The 16,794-nt window shown below is 48.6% G+C and overlaps 1 protein-coding gene across 1 annotated transcript in view; it reads left to right on the forward strand.

Annotated features, from left to right (window-relative positions):
• LOC128730724 (metastasis-associated protein MTA1) overlaps positions 1-16,794 on the forward strand; it is a 32,543-nt gene that overhangs the window by 5,081 nt on the left and 10,668 nt on the right. Inside the window, exons 2-3 of the mRNA XM_053823803.1 lie at positions 1,873-2,034; positions 8,319-8,426. Of these exons, the coding sequence (XP_053679778.1) occupies positions 1,873-2,034; positions 8,319-8,426 (270 nt within the window). The remainder of the gene's footprint in view (positions 1-1,872; positions 2,035-8,318; positions 8,427-16,794) is intronic.

Below are 16,794 nucleotides of genomic sequence, written 5' to 3' on the forward strand. Positions count from 1 at the left end.
AACGGTACAAAAACCAGCTTTGTGGAAGTTGTTGCCGAATGGGTGTTGCTTTTGCATACGAAAAGACCAACCACTGTTAGTCATGTTGCGTTAGTTGGATTCCAGAACAGAATAGTTTTGAGCTGTGCTTAATCCTAGCGTAGAATTAACATTGTTAATTTTTTGTACCCGTGCCTTTTCCTTTCCCCCGGCTTGCACTGACGGTTGTGAGGTCTTCATTATCATAATTTAACAATTTGAAGAGCGTATATAGCGTAGCTGGTCGTTGGGATTATTTTTTGTTGGCCACTTTTTTTTCCTTACGCATTAAATTGCAGGTAATTCGCTTTCTTGTGTGAAGGATGTACCGAAATAGAGTGCTGCATTGCTGTGGTTTTTAATTTGGTCGTTACTTTTGTCATTGAAATTATTTTGTGCGCAAAGTGTATCATGAAGTGGTCCACCGTTTTTTTTCTATTTTGTGTAAATCTTTTTTTATTACGTAAAACACACGAGTCACTCCCGTTCGATAAGAATCATATCCATTAGTTTTGCTTTAGTTCGCTTTTAATCGCATGATTATCGATGATGCTGTCTTTTTTATCTATTTGTTTGATTAATTTGGATATGAATTTGTCTGTACACGCCGTAGTGAAAGAAAGTATCTAAAGCTTATCAGATGCCAATTCTATATGCTAATGGCCACCTGGCTGCATCCATGTAGTTTTGGGTTTTGGTATCTGATAACAGCCTGGCATTTGTGGTTATACAAAAAAAAAACACACATGTTCAAACTTGCCTTCGTTTCTGTGGGTAAAAATCAACTCCTAAATATTGAGCCCTCCCGTAGGTTGTTGGGATTTTGTATCAAATGCATATTGGCGGTTTTCTCCAGCATTAATAAACGAATGCATATGTGTGGCTTGTATAGTGATTTAATCACATTTAAAGGCTCTCCGTTTTGCTTCTCGTTTTGTGATACATTAAATATCTACCGTGTGATATATCTATGCCGGCATAAAGCAGCATTGTGTAAACGCTGATATTTTATCATACAGCAAAATGATTCCTTAAAGTAATATAGTTCGATCGTTTAACATTTCCTGAATGCAGGAAACCGTAAAAGCTTCCCTGCCGCAGTGGCACTGGAATGTAATTGATTTTCGGTGGGGTTTCCACAACCGATAGCGCGCACCCGCATTCTTGTCACGCCATTTTTTCTCTCTCATACGTTTTACCGGTTCGGTTTTTGTGTCGAAATAAAAAAAAACACAGAAAGGGGGAGTCTCGCGCACACGTCCTCGGTGTTTCCCGAGCAGCAGCAGTTTGCGTTGTAGAAGCCATTAAAAATCAATGCGCCCTCCGAAGGGTCAGAAATATTTCGCTCTTCCGTCAGGAGGTAGTCCTGCGGTGACTTTAACCTCGTCCTATTTGAGACCCACAGCAAATGGAGAGGCGTTGCATCGAAATCGTGGCCAACTGCAGTTGACAGGGGTTTAGATTGCTTTTGGTTTTTGAAAGAATCAATAACAAACCACCTCACACCTCGACGACGAGCCTGTGTGGGTGAGATTGGGTGTAGTTCAGGCAGCCACAACACACCACAGCCGCAGGTGGCTACGGGTGGCTTCAGGACCCAGTGAAACTCAGTACATTCGCATCGTTATTGATTTTCTTTTTGTCCGCTGAACGCCAGCTCTCTCGGGGTTACAGCACACCATCGGAAAAGGTTTTAGTAAATAGATTTGCATTCAATTTCCATCTTCTGCCGCCCAAGCCGATAGGAGATGTGTTCCATGATGAACTCGCTTTAATTCGCTTCCATAATTAAGTACTTGTATTTTATCTCTCACTCTCTTTGTCTCACGCATCTATGGTTCTATGTATTTGCAGACTATGTCTACGTGGAGACATCGTCGACGACACCGTTCCAGATTCGGCGCATCGACGAACTCAACAAGACACCGACCGGAAACGTTGAGGCGAAAGTCATGTGCTTCTACAGGCGAAGGGATCTTCCGACACCGCTCGTGCAATTAGCCGATAAGCACCAGAGTAAGTTTTGTTTTTGAGTATAAAGTTCGCTTGTATGTTTGTATGTAACATTTTTCGTCAGCTGTGGCTTTAAAAAAAAAGGTGAAAATGGTGTGGCAGCATCCCGAAGAGTTTCTGTAGCTTTATTTGAGTACTATTGATCGGAATATGTATCACGTGTTTCATATACCGAAAGAATTTTTACGTCAACAATAATGCTCTTGCTCTGTCGGTTGATGATGTTTCTGCTTCATTCGGCAACGCAAAGCAAACAGCAGAACAGCACTCCTTATCAATACCTTCCTTGGCATTGTGTGATAACGCACAAAAAAGTTAGGGTAATGAATTTACGAGCTCAGCACACCCAGCTAACAAGCTAGCTCTGGGTGATTTGTATTGCTGTACACTTTTTTCTGTGAAATGGAAAATTTCCCACCTCGATTTTCGTGTCCTATACGAATCTATTTCCATCCTCACCGCGGCAGTCAAATGATGTGAAGCATTTCAATAAGTATGCTCATTTTCGATTCGGTTACCATACCGATCACGGTGGAATTATTGATCATTTGTTATTGCGATTCGATGCTTCAATTGCCATTCCATGATGCTAATGATCATAGGTTTTTCTTCTCTTTTCACGTGAATAAGTCGGGTGCGCTTGTTCAACACAACATATGATTATTGAGATGCTTTTGTGTGATTAACAAAATGCAGCACCTGGCAGCAAGCAACACAACATAATGCTCTCTATTGCTAAGAGTGTCGGTTGTTGGTTTGTGTTTTGTTTCCCTTTTCGATTCAGTGATAACGAGTGAGTGAGCGGATATCGTTGCCAGTTTCACCACAACAGAATGTATTATGCATTCTATCGGAGCAATTGGCATTCGGAAATGATCATGGAATTCCCACAGGATCTCTCCTATTTGAGGGGAAGTAAAATATGCTGTTCTTGCCTATTACAGCGTGGTATAAACTCTGGTCTAAAACACCGTAAACCTGCCTACCGTAATTGAGTTGTGAGTCATTCGATATGGAATATTTGTACGCAAATAAGTTGCAAGACTAACGCATACTGTTTTGCCTTAACTACGCTGTGTAGAGTTTAAAAAGTGAAGCTAGATAATTTTCTCTCGATTTTCTTTACTTCCTTATATGATGTTTTATTGTACTTGAGACTACGCGTCCTTGGTAAGATTATCCAAGGTATTTACTGCGTTTAGAGGAGTACATAGAGTAGAAGACTTGTGATTTCAAATTATGGACACTGTCAACGGAGTGGTTTGACAGTTCCTTTCGTTCTTTAATGAGTTCCGTCACATACATTATTTATGTAATAGTTTTCTCTTTGATTTGTTTTGATTAGTAGAATCGTTCATTTTCTTACACACATTTGGTTCATTTGCATTTGAGAAGCCTACATTTTTTTGTAGTGTTTTCAGGTTTCGAATAGTTTTTAGAGCACCATGCACTTTCTGCTCGCATTTTGCAAAGATTATCGCGAAACTTCGCCCTAGTTTCCGGTAACGCTAGCATCAGAGGAAGCCAATTATTCGTCACAATTAATTGCATTAAGCTACGCGAATTAATCGTAAAAGCTAAATGCTGCTGCCGTTGTAGCTTCTTGGTAGTGTGCTAATTTTGCTGTTATACTCCTGCCTTCCGGCCGAGCTGCATTTCCATGGCAACCGTTGCTCGGCGGAGCTCGCTGATCTAACCATTCCCGGTCCAATGAACAACACGCTGATGAAGGAAGGTGTCTCGGTTCCGGGGTAGATATGAAAAGCGCAGCATACTTCGTCGGTCTAATGCATGGACATGGCTCTTTGCATAATACGGTCCCGGTACGAACGGATGCACCACCAGCGTGTTCTCGAGAACCCTTTCTCGTGTGCTGCAATCGGCCGGTGGCATACACGACACAGCGTCGGCCATTGTTGTCCAGGCCTTACGTCGCTTCCGTTGGTTTGTTTTAATTAATTATTAGCCTTGTTCCGATGATGGTTTTTTTGTGTGTGTGTGTCTCCGTTATTATCCCCGGGATCGTCCAGCGTTCTTGGTGCAGATGAAGGCACGCGCTCCCATTTCCCGGCACCGGCCAGTTTCGGTTTCGAGGCCTGTAATGATGCACCGGGAATGCTGCAACGGCCGACCGTAGAGGTGGAAAATGCGCTTTTCCCAGCGTCCCATTCCAACCGGTCGGTTCTTTCTTCGACCAGGTGTGTGCAGGCAGGCTGTCGTGTTCATTCCCCCCACCCCCAAAGGTGGCTCTCTCAGGGGTTGATTTGTTCCCCGGGAAAAGGATCGCGCGCCCACACGCCAATAAGAAGGACATGTGTGTGTGGATGTGTAGGTGAAGTCCTGTACCGTGACGCGGTACCCTCTCATTGGTGCACTCGCGTCCTGCCATCCTTCGAAAGCGCCAAACCTGCTCCATCCAGGACATGCACGGGGAAACGCATCTAAGGATTTCCAACGGTGTGTGCGCGTGTGCGTTACCTATCCGTAGTGAAGTTTTCAGCGCTTGGACGTCAGGAACGGTCAGGTTTTAGAATATATATATATAAAGTTATAGTTGTAAACTCGGTATCGAATTCCAATTTGCATCCCAAAGTGCGTGTGCGTGCGTTTAGTACGTCCTCTTGCACCTTTTCTCACCCTGAATGCATGTGCCGGGGAAAACAGGACAGGCGTGTGATGTACTATGTGTTGTGTGCGTGCGCTTTTGTTGAGGTCCTAGTTTTCGAGCGACCCCCTCTTCGCCGCCAGCCATGCGTTCCATGCCTGAGACAAATACATGCACACGGAGAGGACGCGCATTTGCATTGGCTTCTCGCATCGCGCTGTCCGCAATTATTTTGTCCCGTTGGTGGCCTCTTCGGTGGTCCCCGGAAACGGAAGCGCCTGGTCGTCCTTTCGAGTGGGGGGGGGGGGGTGACTGGCTGGGGGGGGGAGTGTGGAAGCGATGGCGGATCGCAGGGATCGAGCACGACGGCGGACGGCTATATTGTACGAGATTTAGTGCAAATATGTGTTTCAGATATTACTTCCTGTCCTTTCGCTTTCTCGCGCCATTCGAAAGCGTGCTCTCTCTCTCTCTTTTTCTCTCTCTCTCTCGTGGTCGTCCTAAACCGCGTTGCCTTTCGCTCGCCTTTTGGGCTTTTCGGGTTCCAAATCAGAGGCCCTCGCTAACGACTTCGATAACCGCAAACGGTCGATGGTTTCTCGTTCGTTTCGCGGACGCGGTCGTTTGCACGCGCTGTAGCTTCATCACCAGGCCAGGTCTCGTGGTACACGACCAAAGGGATTGGCCCTTCCATCGTCGCACCAGGACCACCCATCGTCTTCTGATCGATAGGCGCGTTCCCGGGAACAACACGACAAGGGAGAGAGGAAATGCATTTTCGCGTCTACCACGTGCTGCACCGCTCCACGAGCTGGATTGAGCAGTGTGTGGAAGGAAAAGCGAAAGCTAACGCGCATCCCCTTTATTGCCTTATCTTTAATTGTAGAGGAGGGTTTTTTTTTCTTGTGTGGGCATAATAAATGAAATTTATCGGTGAAGTATGACCAGTCGGAGAGAATATGCTTCATGTCGCCGATTAATATAAAAATGTAAGTAAAATAATAGTAGAAAGACTTCATTTCGGGGATATTAAATGCAAAAAAATGCAAATTGTAGACGCTATCCATGTGCATGAAATGTGGTAATGAAATAGTAATAAGTTTGCGAGTAAAAACATAAGGGAAATAACAGGAAAACCCAACGCGATGCCAATGAAACGCTCCCATGCGCTAGCGATAGATTGTTCCGCGAAACGTTTCAATTCCTCTCGAAAAAAGCTGCCTCTTCTCAGCTTGTGAGCGAGAGCGGTTCACAAACTGCGCGGAACAGCGCGCACCCCTTTCCTGCTGCAACTCCAACCACCTGCGAATGCGCAACCGTTCTTCTTCTCCGTTCCATCCAGCTAGCGCTAGGGTCCCATCCTAATGCCGGTCCGTGGAGAGGAGGAGGGACCGATTGGGGATGGGTGGAGTGGACAATCCCGCGATCCCGGCGGCAACTCGTCCTGACCGCTTCGACGACGACGACGAGAGCCGTAAGGTCCTCGAGAGCATTTTCCGGGAAAGCTGTTAGGGTGGTGCGCCGCGTGAAAGAGCGAGAAAGAGCGCGCGCGTGTGTGTATGTGCGAGCGGCATTTTCCGCGATCGGTGACGTATGGAGCCATGGAGGGAAAACCCCCCCCCCCTCCTTTCCATCTCGGTTTTCGAACCACGGGTTTTCCACGGCCATGTCGTGGTGGTGATGGTAGCGCGTGCATATAATTCGGAAGTTTTCCTCACGAAATATGTTTATATAAAAGCGCAATCTTCCGGTCCGGGTACGTGGGTAGTGGAAAGAGGGGGTCGCTCCCCCCTTCCACCACCCCTACGACCTCGCTGCGTTCTATTCTCCACCGAGCAGGACACCGAAGCTCTCCTGCAATGCTGCTGCTGCTGCAAACCGTTGTGTGGAAAACCCGCTACGCACCGTCACTCGCGTATCGTTCCGTTCCATGCATATATGTAGCTGCTGCATCTGTGCTACAACGTCGCCTGTTCGTATGAGAGAGGCTGCGTTGCACATAAGCAACTCCCACCCACCTCCCACTCACACTCCCATTCTTGTCGTTTCTCCATCGGCTGACTTCACGGCACGCACGCATGCATTCGATGGTGGTGCGGAGGTTTTGGACAGAGAATGGATAGCTGGGGGAGAGGGGGAGAGGGAGGGAGGGATAGGAGAGGACAAAGGGGAGATCCTTCTTCCTGTGCACCCGCGAGATCCTTTCCCGGAACCATCCCGGGTCGCGCGGGTCCGGAAGAGTTTGGGTTTGATTTTGAATTGATTCCGCGAGAGTGTGCTTCAAGCGATGGGGTTGAGGTGGGGTGCGGGGGGTTTTCCGGAATGAAGGGGTCGTTGGGCACCACCACCATCTCCACTCCCCACCTGACCCCGCCGGGGAAGTGGGTGGGAAAGTTTTGTGCGTATGATAAAACCACACGCACACGACGCACCTTGATGGGGGGCTTTTCTTTGGCACTGAAATGGAAATCCTGGCGTCCTGGTCAGGGGAGAATGCACACGTTGCATCCTGGCGAGTGAACGTTCGTGGGGGGATGAAGTTGGGTGGAGCGTTGGGTGGGGGATGCTTTTATTTGTGGACCAACAAATTTCATTGGGGGAGCGTATGATGGAGGAGAAGCGTTTGTTCCAGCAGTGAAGCTGAAAGCGGCGGAGTGCGTCCTGTTGCCAAACGCACAAGAAGCTACTAGCACACTACACTGGCCACACACACACACACGCACACACATACGACGATCGGTGGCTGTGGACTGGGCGGCTGATTTTTGGACATTTTTCGTTAAAACATACACAACGGCAAGCCTCTCTCGGCGTGCGCTACTATCGAGAATCTATTATTCTGTCGGGGGTCTGTCAGGATATTGATTTTGTTTTTGGCCGTGAGTGAGTCCGAGTGAAAGAGAGACAGCAGAGGGACAAAATGCACCACCCCCCAAAGCTGAAGGTTTTGATTTTGGGACCTTCCAGAAGGGCGACTGAAAGCATTGAACGTCCCATTTTTCGAGCTGGAGTTTCGAGTTCATTTTCGACGATTATGTGTGCGAAAGTGTTTCCATTGCGAGTGGCACACATTTTTGTATGGTCTTCGAGAACAATTGAAAGGTGCTCTAAACTCCCTGGGGATTTGATAGCTAACATGTACAATTTACATGAGAAGAACAACAGAAAATGCACACTTCGAGGATGGGAAGTTATAATGAAGGGTTCTAAATCGAAACGCTATAAAAGCTTCATCGGTGTGAAGCTTAAGAAAAGGTGTTCAAATAACTGTCAATTTAAATGTAGTGTCGCTTGTGCGCACCCACACTCACCTCACTTTAACATCGACCTTTACCAGTGGAAAAAGAAATGGCAGCAAATAACAAAGCTCTCCCCATCGTGCTCCCCTGGCAAATGCGTTATTTTCAATCAAACTTTACCCAGACCATCGGAGGGAGTTTTCACCGTGCACAACACCACCCACCAAGCACCACCCTGCAATGGAGCTGCTAACCAAGCTCCTCGTGTATGGTGTGTGTACTCGTTATCTTCGGCTAGCAAACTTTTATATCCCTCAGGCCGATCGGCGCTGCATGATGAGTCTTTCCATCAGCCCACCGGATGCTGCTTAATCTGAGAGTGCTGTCTATTTTAACGTTTTTTTTTATCCTTTCTTCTCTCTGTTTCTTCTTCTTCGTTCCAGTGGCCACCTCCGAGGACTCGCCGGCGGCGATGAAGCTAAAGAAGATGTGGCTCAAGACGCCGGTCAGCGAAGAGCAAGCGGCCCAGGCGGTCCTGGACCCTGCCCTAGGTTAGTACACCATCCCGCTCTCTCTCTCTCTCTCTCTCTCTCTCTCTCTCTCTCTCTCTCTCTCTGTGTCGCTATTTGTGTTGTACCTTACAATTTCCTCCACGAGGAGGGTTGGTTTTTCAATTTTGCATTTGCGCTTAAACAAGCCCAGGATAAATTCCGCTCACTCTCGACGCTGTTTTGTGGTGGGTGAAGGAGACCCGGCCGGCTTGGGTGTGTGTGTGTGTGAAAGTTCTTTAAGACACATCCATCCATCCCACCTTAGGAAGCACCCCCATCGGGTCCGGATTTTGATGGTAGATTCGTTGGGAGCTTCTTTTTTTATTCATCTCTTTTCAAGACGCTCCTCGGCGTCAGTTTCGAAATGGGCGTCGCGTTAACCGTGCTGATAGAGGGAACGCGATAGCAGAAGCTGCCCTTCGCCGGGAGGGGGGCGAAAAAGGACTCCGGTGGCTAAAGTTTTGCTATTTGATGATTGAAGGTTTCGGGTCAGAAGCGGCGCGCATCGTTCGGTGCACGAGTACAGGGATGGCGAGCTTTTTTTCCATTTTCTTCTCCTTCTTCTTCTTCTTTGCTTTCGCTTCCATCCATTCCGACGGCAGCATCAGCAACAGCAAGATAATTACAGCCAAAGAAACCAAGCGACGGTCGTCGTCGTCGTGTATCGCTTGCATTTTTCTTCCACCAGTCAGTCGCGCGCGGTGGTAGTCGAACTTTTCGCGCTACTCTGCTGCCCAGCTTCTCTCGTGTGGCAACAGCAGCAGCAGCAGCCATAATTTGGAATCCCCGAACTCTCCCTCTGTCCGCGTGGCCAGGCCCTCTCGTATGGTTCCAACTGGCGCAAACCTCGAGTAGCAACCGGAGCAGAGCCGGCGTCCGCGGATTCGGTGGGAATAATATTGGAAGGTGGATTTTTCGCTCAGCCTTTTGGGCGTGGTTGGAATGTTTCAAGGGTGGCTGTGCTGGGTCTTTTCTCTCTCGCTTTGTGTGTGTGTATGTGTGTGTGTGGGGGTCTCCCTTCGAACTGCTTTCTTGTTGGGGTGCTTTCCTGGTCGGTGGTTAATTTGCATGCGGCGCAACTCGTTCAGTTGCCGGCCCGTGAGTTATCGTGCTGTATCTTTCACCAACCTTCCTTCATTCGAGAATCTCCTGGGGGGCAATTTGGGGTTGGGGATGATTATCGTTGTGATCAATGCAAAGTTTCACCGACATGCACTGACGGGGTCTAATCATCGGCCGCCGGCTCACCCTTTATATCTCGTGTCCCTCAAAACGGTCGAAAGACATCCCTCGTGGAGGATGGTGTAGTTCCTTGGTGTGACGTTTTTAAGGGAAGATAATGTTCGCCGGTTACATCGTGTGGTGGTTGCATTTTTTTTATCTCAACTTCATTCGACGACCTTGACGGTGACGAGCTTTCTCACGTGAGCGCCAGCAGCATATCCCCCCTCGTCTAATCAAAGTTTTCGTCAAAGTTAAATCGTCAAAAAACCTTTCATCCGTTCGTTTGCTCGCTGCCGCTGAATAAACAAGCAAAAAATCAACCGCGAATGGGCGCAACAGGACCTGAATTTTCAAACAGCTTCGCACTGGGCACCACCTAACCGGGGGGGTATGAAAAAAAGGACGAAATCCACCTCGGCAATGACGACGACGCCACGGGAAGAAAATGTCGTTTGCGCCGGCGACGAAGTGATGAAAGCGTCGTTTCCCAGTTTTGCCCGCAATCGGTTGTTCGTGGCGTGAGAAAAGCGCCAAATTTTCGTCCGCTTTTGTCAAGCACAACCTTGGGAGGGTGTTGGAATGGGGGTTTCTGTGCTTCTGGAAATTCGCAGGCGTGTCGAACACTGATGGATTTCGTGGGGTTATCCTTCGTCGTTTTTTACCCCCACTCACGGAGGGAATGTCCTTTAGAAGCCTTTCAATTTTTCAAACTTTACTTAGCAACCCTTCCTACGAGCGGGCAGCTTTCGCTAGTTTGACAACCCTGCCGGAGGTTAAACAAAAATTCTGGAAAAGTGTGTGTGGTATGGAAAACGAAAAAGGCAGCTGAAGCTGAAGCTATCGGGTGCAAAATCTGTCGCTTGTGCTTGTCGTGGATAAGAGAGATGATGAAAAAATGAGAGGAGGAAAAAAGGAGTGTATTTTTGTGTAATGTTTTTTTTTCTCCTCTCATTCTATTCTGGTTGACTAGGTTCTTGTCTACGTTTTTTTTTTTCGTCGTGCAAAATTTCCTCTCTTTCGATAAAGTTTCGGCAAACATTGCCCACCGAATATTGGTCCCATTTGTCTTGTTTCGGCACAACGTGCTCTCTCCGTCTCTCTCTCTCTCTTTCTCGCTCTTGCGTTCGCGGTATTAGCGGGCTTAAGAATCCACGTCACGTGGAGGTTATAGCCCCGGCGGAACTACCAATTTTCCACAGGAAGAAGCGCTCTTTTTTTTCTTTCCTTTTTCCATCAACGCGCTACGGCATTGAAGGATGCTGCTGGGAAGTCAGGCAGCACTCGGTGCACCACCACCTGATCCTCATCTGGTGATAGAGATGGCTTTTGTGTATTTTTCTCTCGCCATCCGATCGGTTGCGCTGTAACGATAAAAGATGAAGGTGTGCCGGTGGGTTGATTTTCTCGGCTTTCTTTTGCCCTCCCCTTCTCGGATGGGGTTCCGTTTCGCTTTTACTACGGATGGGATAAGTTGGGATGGCTCACGAAAAAAATATAAAATGAAAATGGGAATAAAATAAAACACAAAACATGAATAGATGCAGCTTCTGCGAACGCTCGCAAGCGCATAGATTGTTGGTGCCGAGTATTTTCGTACATTTCGAGTGTAATTTTCTTCTTTCAAGCAACCGAGGGCTTAAAAAAATGCTGTTATACAAAACCAGGAATGCACTCGTTCACTGAATCGAGTGAATTACCATTGCTTTTGCGCAGTTCGTTGTAGAAATATTTCCTTAGCGACGAGTGCACAATACAAAAGTATAACGAACGGATAAAGTAGTAAATAAATTAATGATCATAATTAGAGTGTATTTGTTTAACAATCGTTTGGGAAATCATCGCCCCGTAAGCATGATGCACATTTCAATTCAACGCCATCAATGGAAATGTTGCAGCTTTACATTTTTAGTGGTTTTTAGTCTCTTCCCATCACAGCGAAAGAGGACACACGTATGCAAAAGCTTGTCGTCCACAAAAAAAAGGTTCAGTTTTTCCGCTCTCAACCCACACAACCACATCACAAGCAGCAGCAGCAGTGGGATGGTTCCGCTAATGAAGCCGGAAATTGCAACGCCTAATTTCGACTGCTCATTGACATAGTTCCCTTTTTTGTTCAAACGTGCAGCTGATCGTACGCTCGCAACGGGGGCTGAGATCCTTCCAATCATTCCATTACATATCCTGTCCCATCCTAAGCTTCCGGTCTGGGAACGAATGTGTGCACAAATTCGGCACATCCGCTCGGAAGACCTCCACCAACGGAAGATTGATATCTCGTGCCTTTCATCCACCACACCACCGTATGTATAATGCATTTATACGACGTTAATAGAAAACGCTGGCTGGCTGGCTGGCTGGCCCCCCTGCATCATCGTCAGGACCTTGCGGCGCGACGGGGGTGTTTTCCGTTGGGCTGAAAATTAAAGGCACACACACACACGCACACGTGCGCATCCCTGGGCTCCATGGCTGCATCGTACCACCCGATCAGGAGGCTTTGTTAGCGCAAATGTACACCACCAGCGCCATCGCCATCGCCATTGCACGCTGGCTGGCTCATTTTCTCAGCTCGTTCGTTGCCGTGACATCGGCGCTTCCAGAACCGACCGGGTGCAACGGGGGGGAGGTAGGCAAGGGATAAGGAAAGGGAGGGGGGTTAAATTGAACGTTGGAAATGTCGGCGTGTGGGAAGCAGAGATGCCAATGTATCCGTTTGTTTGCATTTTGTTGGCGAAAGGATACACGAACGATGGGTTGAGTGTGTTGTGCGGTGACACGGGGAGTGTGAAGGAGGTGAAGGTGTGTGTGTGTTTCTCTTAGTAAAACCACGGAACCAACCGAAACTCGCCTGAGCTGAGCGCGCGTAGTGTGGTACATTTTCACTCTTCGTTCTCGTTTTCTTTCTTTTTTTGTTGCTTTCAACGTCCTGCCAGCCACCGTTTCGGGTCCGGTTCCGGTTCCACCTGCCGGTACACACTCTTTATGATACTCCCGACTTGGTCAAACACGTTGGTGGTCACCAGCCGGGTTTGTGGCGAGGAGGACTGGGGAGTGAGTGAGTTGATCTTGTGGTTTCGGTACAACGCGCGCCGGGTTTTTCGGAATAAACCGAGGCTTTTCCACATTTGCGCGAAATGTCCTTCCTTTTACCCTTCTGTCATGCCGGGCAATCTCCATCGTCCCATGCAATCGCGCGTGGTGTGGTCGCTTGCCGGCTTTCCATCCCTTCTCATCCCGGTTGCTGCCCGACCGCCTTTTCCGGGGGTTTCTCCAACCCTCAACTCACAAGGATTGGAGTGAGAGTGAAGCCATTTTCCGCCACCATGTGCGCTGTGCCTTCTTCTTGTTCAGGTTCGGCCAACACAACGACTGGTGGTGGCTGGCACACCCACACACACACACACACACACACACACACACACACACACACACACACACTGAAGTCACACGGACAGCCCCAGCAACACCAACCACCATCGTTCATGGGCAGCGGTACAAAGCTCTCCCCCCCCCCAAAAAGGACGAAGGGTCTGGTCTGTGGTGGTAGTGTACCATCGCCGTCGTCGTCCTTTCGCGATGCGTGATGCTGCTGCTGCTGCATGGGTTGATAAGTTACCCGAAGATACCGCGAAAACCCGTCCGATACCGTGGTGGGCTGCTGATACACGTTGGCTGTGAGCAAAAGTGAACTTTTACGCCTACATGTATGCAACCCGCTCGTTCAAGGACGAAAAGCATCGGCTAATTCCTGTCACTTAGCAATCCAACGTCCGGTGGGTAGTGGGTATCATGTCCCACTGGAGTCCTTGCACACACATACACCGGCAGATCGATCGTCGCGCGGCTCAAACATTGACCCTTTCCGTCCCTTTTTTGCGAGCCCTCAATAATTTCCCTACCGTGAAAGGGTCTGCCTCTCCTTCCCGGGGTGGGGGGGCGAAAGGGGTACCAAATGGGGGACACGCGAGCAACGCGACGAAATATATACATACATACACATATATGTACAGGAGGGAATACGCGCGCGCTCTCCTGCGCGAGGATGGTTTGTTTCTGTACCCCCTTTTTCCGGCTTTTGCATCCGGCGGGCAGCCCGTCGAGAACGCTTTTGTCGCTCTCTTTCACGCGCGCTTTTCGTGCCGTCCTTTTTGTTTTCAGATGGGGTCGGCCGTGTGTGTCCACCCAGCGTCGTATTGCACACCACCCAACCACCCATCCGATGATTCCTTTCCGGGGTTTTCGTCGCGGAATTTTCTCACTTGAAGCGTCGTTGAACGTTGTTTTATACCCGCCCAGGACATCGAGGTTGCTTTTGGTGTGGTGTGAGGTGTCTGAGTGTTTGTGTGCGTATCTAAGGCACACATACAACACACACGAACGAACAAGTACAATGTCAATGCCATAGAGACAGACCAGACCACCGGCCTCACTTCATCGACGGCGTGTTCGGTTGTAACCCGGGAAAATCGCCGTGCGTTGGCTTTCTTCCTTTTTTTTTTGCATCCAAGCTTCCGCCTTGGGATGCGCATAATCATCATCATCATCATCATAATCACCGTCATCGTCAGCCTTAGCAACATCTCGCGCGATTTGGTTCGCGTTTTCCACCGGGCGAATACAAATTTTCCCAATTCCCACCCACTCGAAGCTGCTCACGGGCTGGGTGGGTATAGGTGGATGAGGAGGCAAAAGTATTGGTGCCGTTTTTCAGGACCCCACCCGCCACCACCCCCCCCCCCCCTCCGCCCCCCACGGTCAGAAGCCATTCACCGTCGCGCTCTGTTCAATGTGTGGTAAAAAAAAAGAGAGAGTAATGTAAACTCGAACCGGGCACCTCCATCGCCCATCCAACTCCTTTACCACACCGGAACCACTTGCTCCTGGGGGGATGAGGGGAGCTGGGGGATGGGTGGGTGGGTGGGTGGTAGTCTCCAATGTTGCGGTTGCAAGAGGGGGAGGGACTTTCTGCTTTAACAATCTCACTTCTGCTCACTCGCGGAATGGGGTGGCATCCTTCCTTCGTTCGATTCGTGCCAGAGTGTATATGTGCGCACGCCTGAGTGTGTTTGTGTGTGTGTTTGCGCTATTTCCGGCTCGTTCTCGCAGCTTCCTTCACGCACCCACCCACACACATACGCGCGCGCGGCGATAGAACTGCTGGAGTCCTTCTCTGCAAGGCGCTCTCTCTCTCTCTCTCACACTTTCGCTCGTTCTCGCTGCGTTCTCTCGCTGGCATCATCAACTCCAGAACTTCGGACGGAATTGGACAAACTTTATCCCCCCAGCTCACCTCACCCACTTTCCACCCGCACTTACACTCCCCCCCCCCTACCTCTCTCACACACACACACACACACACACACACACACCAAGCAAGCGAAACACACATTGCCAAGCCAGCCAGGCAGCCAGCTCTCAATAGCAGATGATCGTCGTCGTGGGGGTTTGCAAAGCGCGGGGGTGGGGGGAGTGTGATTTGTGATAGGTTAGCAGGACGGCTGAGGGGGGGGGGGGGAGGGATAGTGTTGCAATGAACCTGCTACCACCGGGGCACGGTAGCGACACTCCACTCGCCCAATAATTCTCACCCTTCAAGCCACCCTTCCAACACTCACACACACACACACACACACAAAGCTAGAGCTTCACTCGCCCCCCCCCCCCCACAGGATGGCCTGTCCCGGGACGGTGAGCTGAAGGGACACTTTATGCGCGCTTTCACCCCACGGCCTAGGCATGCCTGCTTCCGCGAAAATGCTTTCGTATCGCGTTTTTATGCTGAGCGCGTGGTACTCGGAGGTGGTCGAATGGATGGACCAGCGTGCTGCGGAAGCAAGTGGAAGAAGAAATGGCGCATAGAGCGAGGCGGGCGGGGAGGTCATGATTTGTGGGGCGGCCTTTTTTTTTAAATGAATAGCGGTGAAGGGAGACCAAAAACAACATCCTTCCCAATCAGAAAGGAAAAGAAAAGAAAGAAATATCATGTGCCACCCTTCGTCGATTCGTTGATAAAGTGGAAAGTAAAATGAAATTACGCACTCTGGTTCGATGGTTTTTTTTACTCCCTTTTTCTTGGCGAGTTCTCTCGCGTGTTCTTTCTCGCTCTCGCTCATGTCCAACATCTGTGTTTCCTTGTTTTTTGTGCCACCGCTTTAGGCCTGTAGAGTGTTCCTTCGCGCAAGCAAAATGCAAAATGTATGACGCCTTGCGGTGTGCTACAAGAGGGTCACAGCAAATCGAACACCTCGTAGGGCTTGTCCCGTCCTGAAGATGGTCACGTGGATCCGGAAAGGACGAATTTCATGTGACCGAGGGTTGGCCAACAGCCAACAGTGAGTTTCTTTGTGGACGTTCGATGGAATTCAAAAAATGGCATGGCGGAAAAATACTTAGCTTATGCGGATCGATTTCTGGTGGGTTAGAAGCGGTACCTGGTTTCCGATAGAAGACGTATCCTTGATGGATTAAACAGAACCGAATGGAGGGAAATCAGTTCTAACTGGTCGTCAGTAAACATCGCTTATTCATGTTTTATTGAATGCAGATCACAGAAATCGGTTTAAAGGCATGCTTTAAGCTTTAAAACCGAATGTGTAATGAATAATATACACTTTTTTGGTGTTCAATCCCGTCATGTTCTGCTCTTGCATCATACCAAATTTCTTGCTCAATTTCATCAATCGTGCAGTAGATAGCTACAAACAAATTTGAAACATAATGAATCGATTTCGTCAAAAAAAAACGAGAGACGTGTGCAAAACATCAAATTAAAGCGAACATAAAAGTTTCATTTCATTCATCTTTGATGTATATGGAATGGTTGCAATTGGCTCAATATGCCTTATCGGTTTCATACAGCAAAAGCTTTACACGATGGGTAATATGATAATTGTCCCTTTTGATTGTTGGGACTCCAAAAGAACACCTTTTTAAGTCGTATCAATTACTTTAATTGGCTTGCTTAAAAGTGGAACCACCAAACAGCAGCGTACCCATTGACCATGATGGACCGTGGAGAGTTGAGTGAAAAAGTTGGTCTGTGCTGTGGAAAACAAGCAAAAAGCGTTGTGCACACCACATTCGCGGTCATGTAATCGGGGTAATAGTTTTTTTTTACCCCGGGGTAATGGTGAAAATTGAAAAT

Source organism: Anopheles nili, chromosome 2 (assembly GCF_943737925.1).
Source record: "Anopheles nili chromosome 2, idAnoNiliSN_F5_01, whole genome shotgun sequence".
In the NCBI taxonomy this organism is placed as follows: domain Eukaryota; kingdom Metazoa; phylum Arthropoda; class Insecta; order Diptera; family Culicidae; genus Anopheles; species Anopheles nili.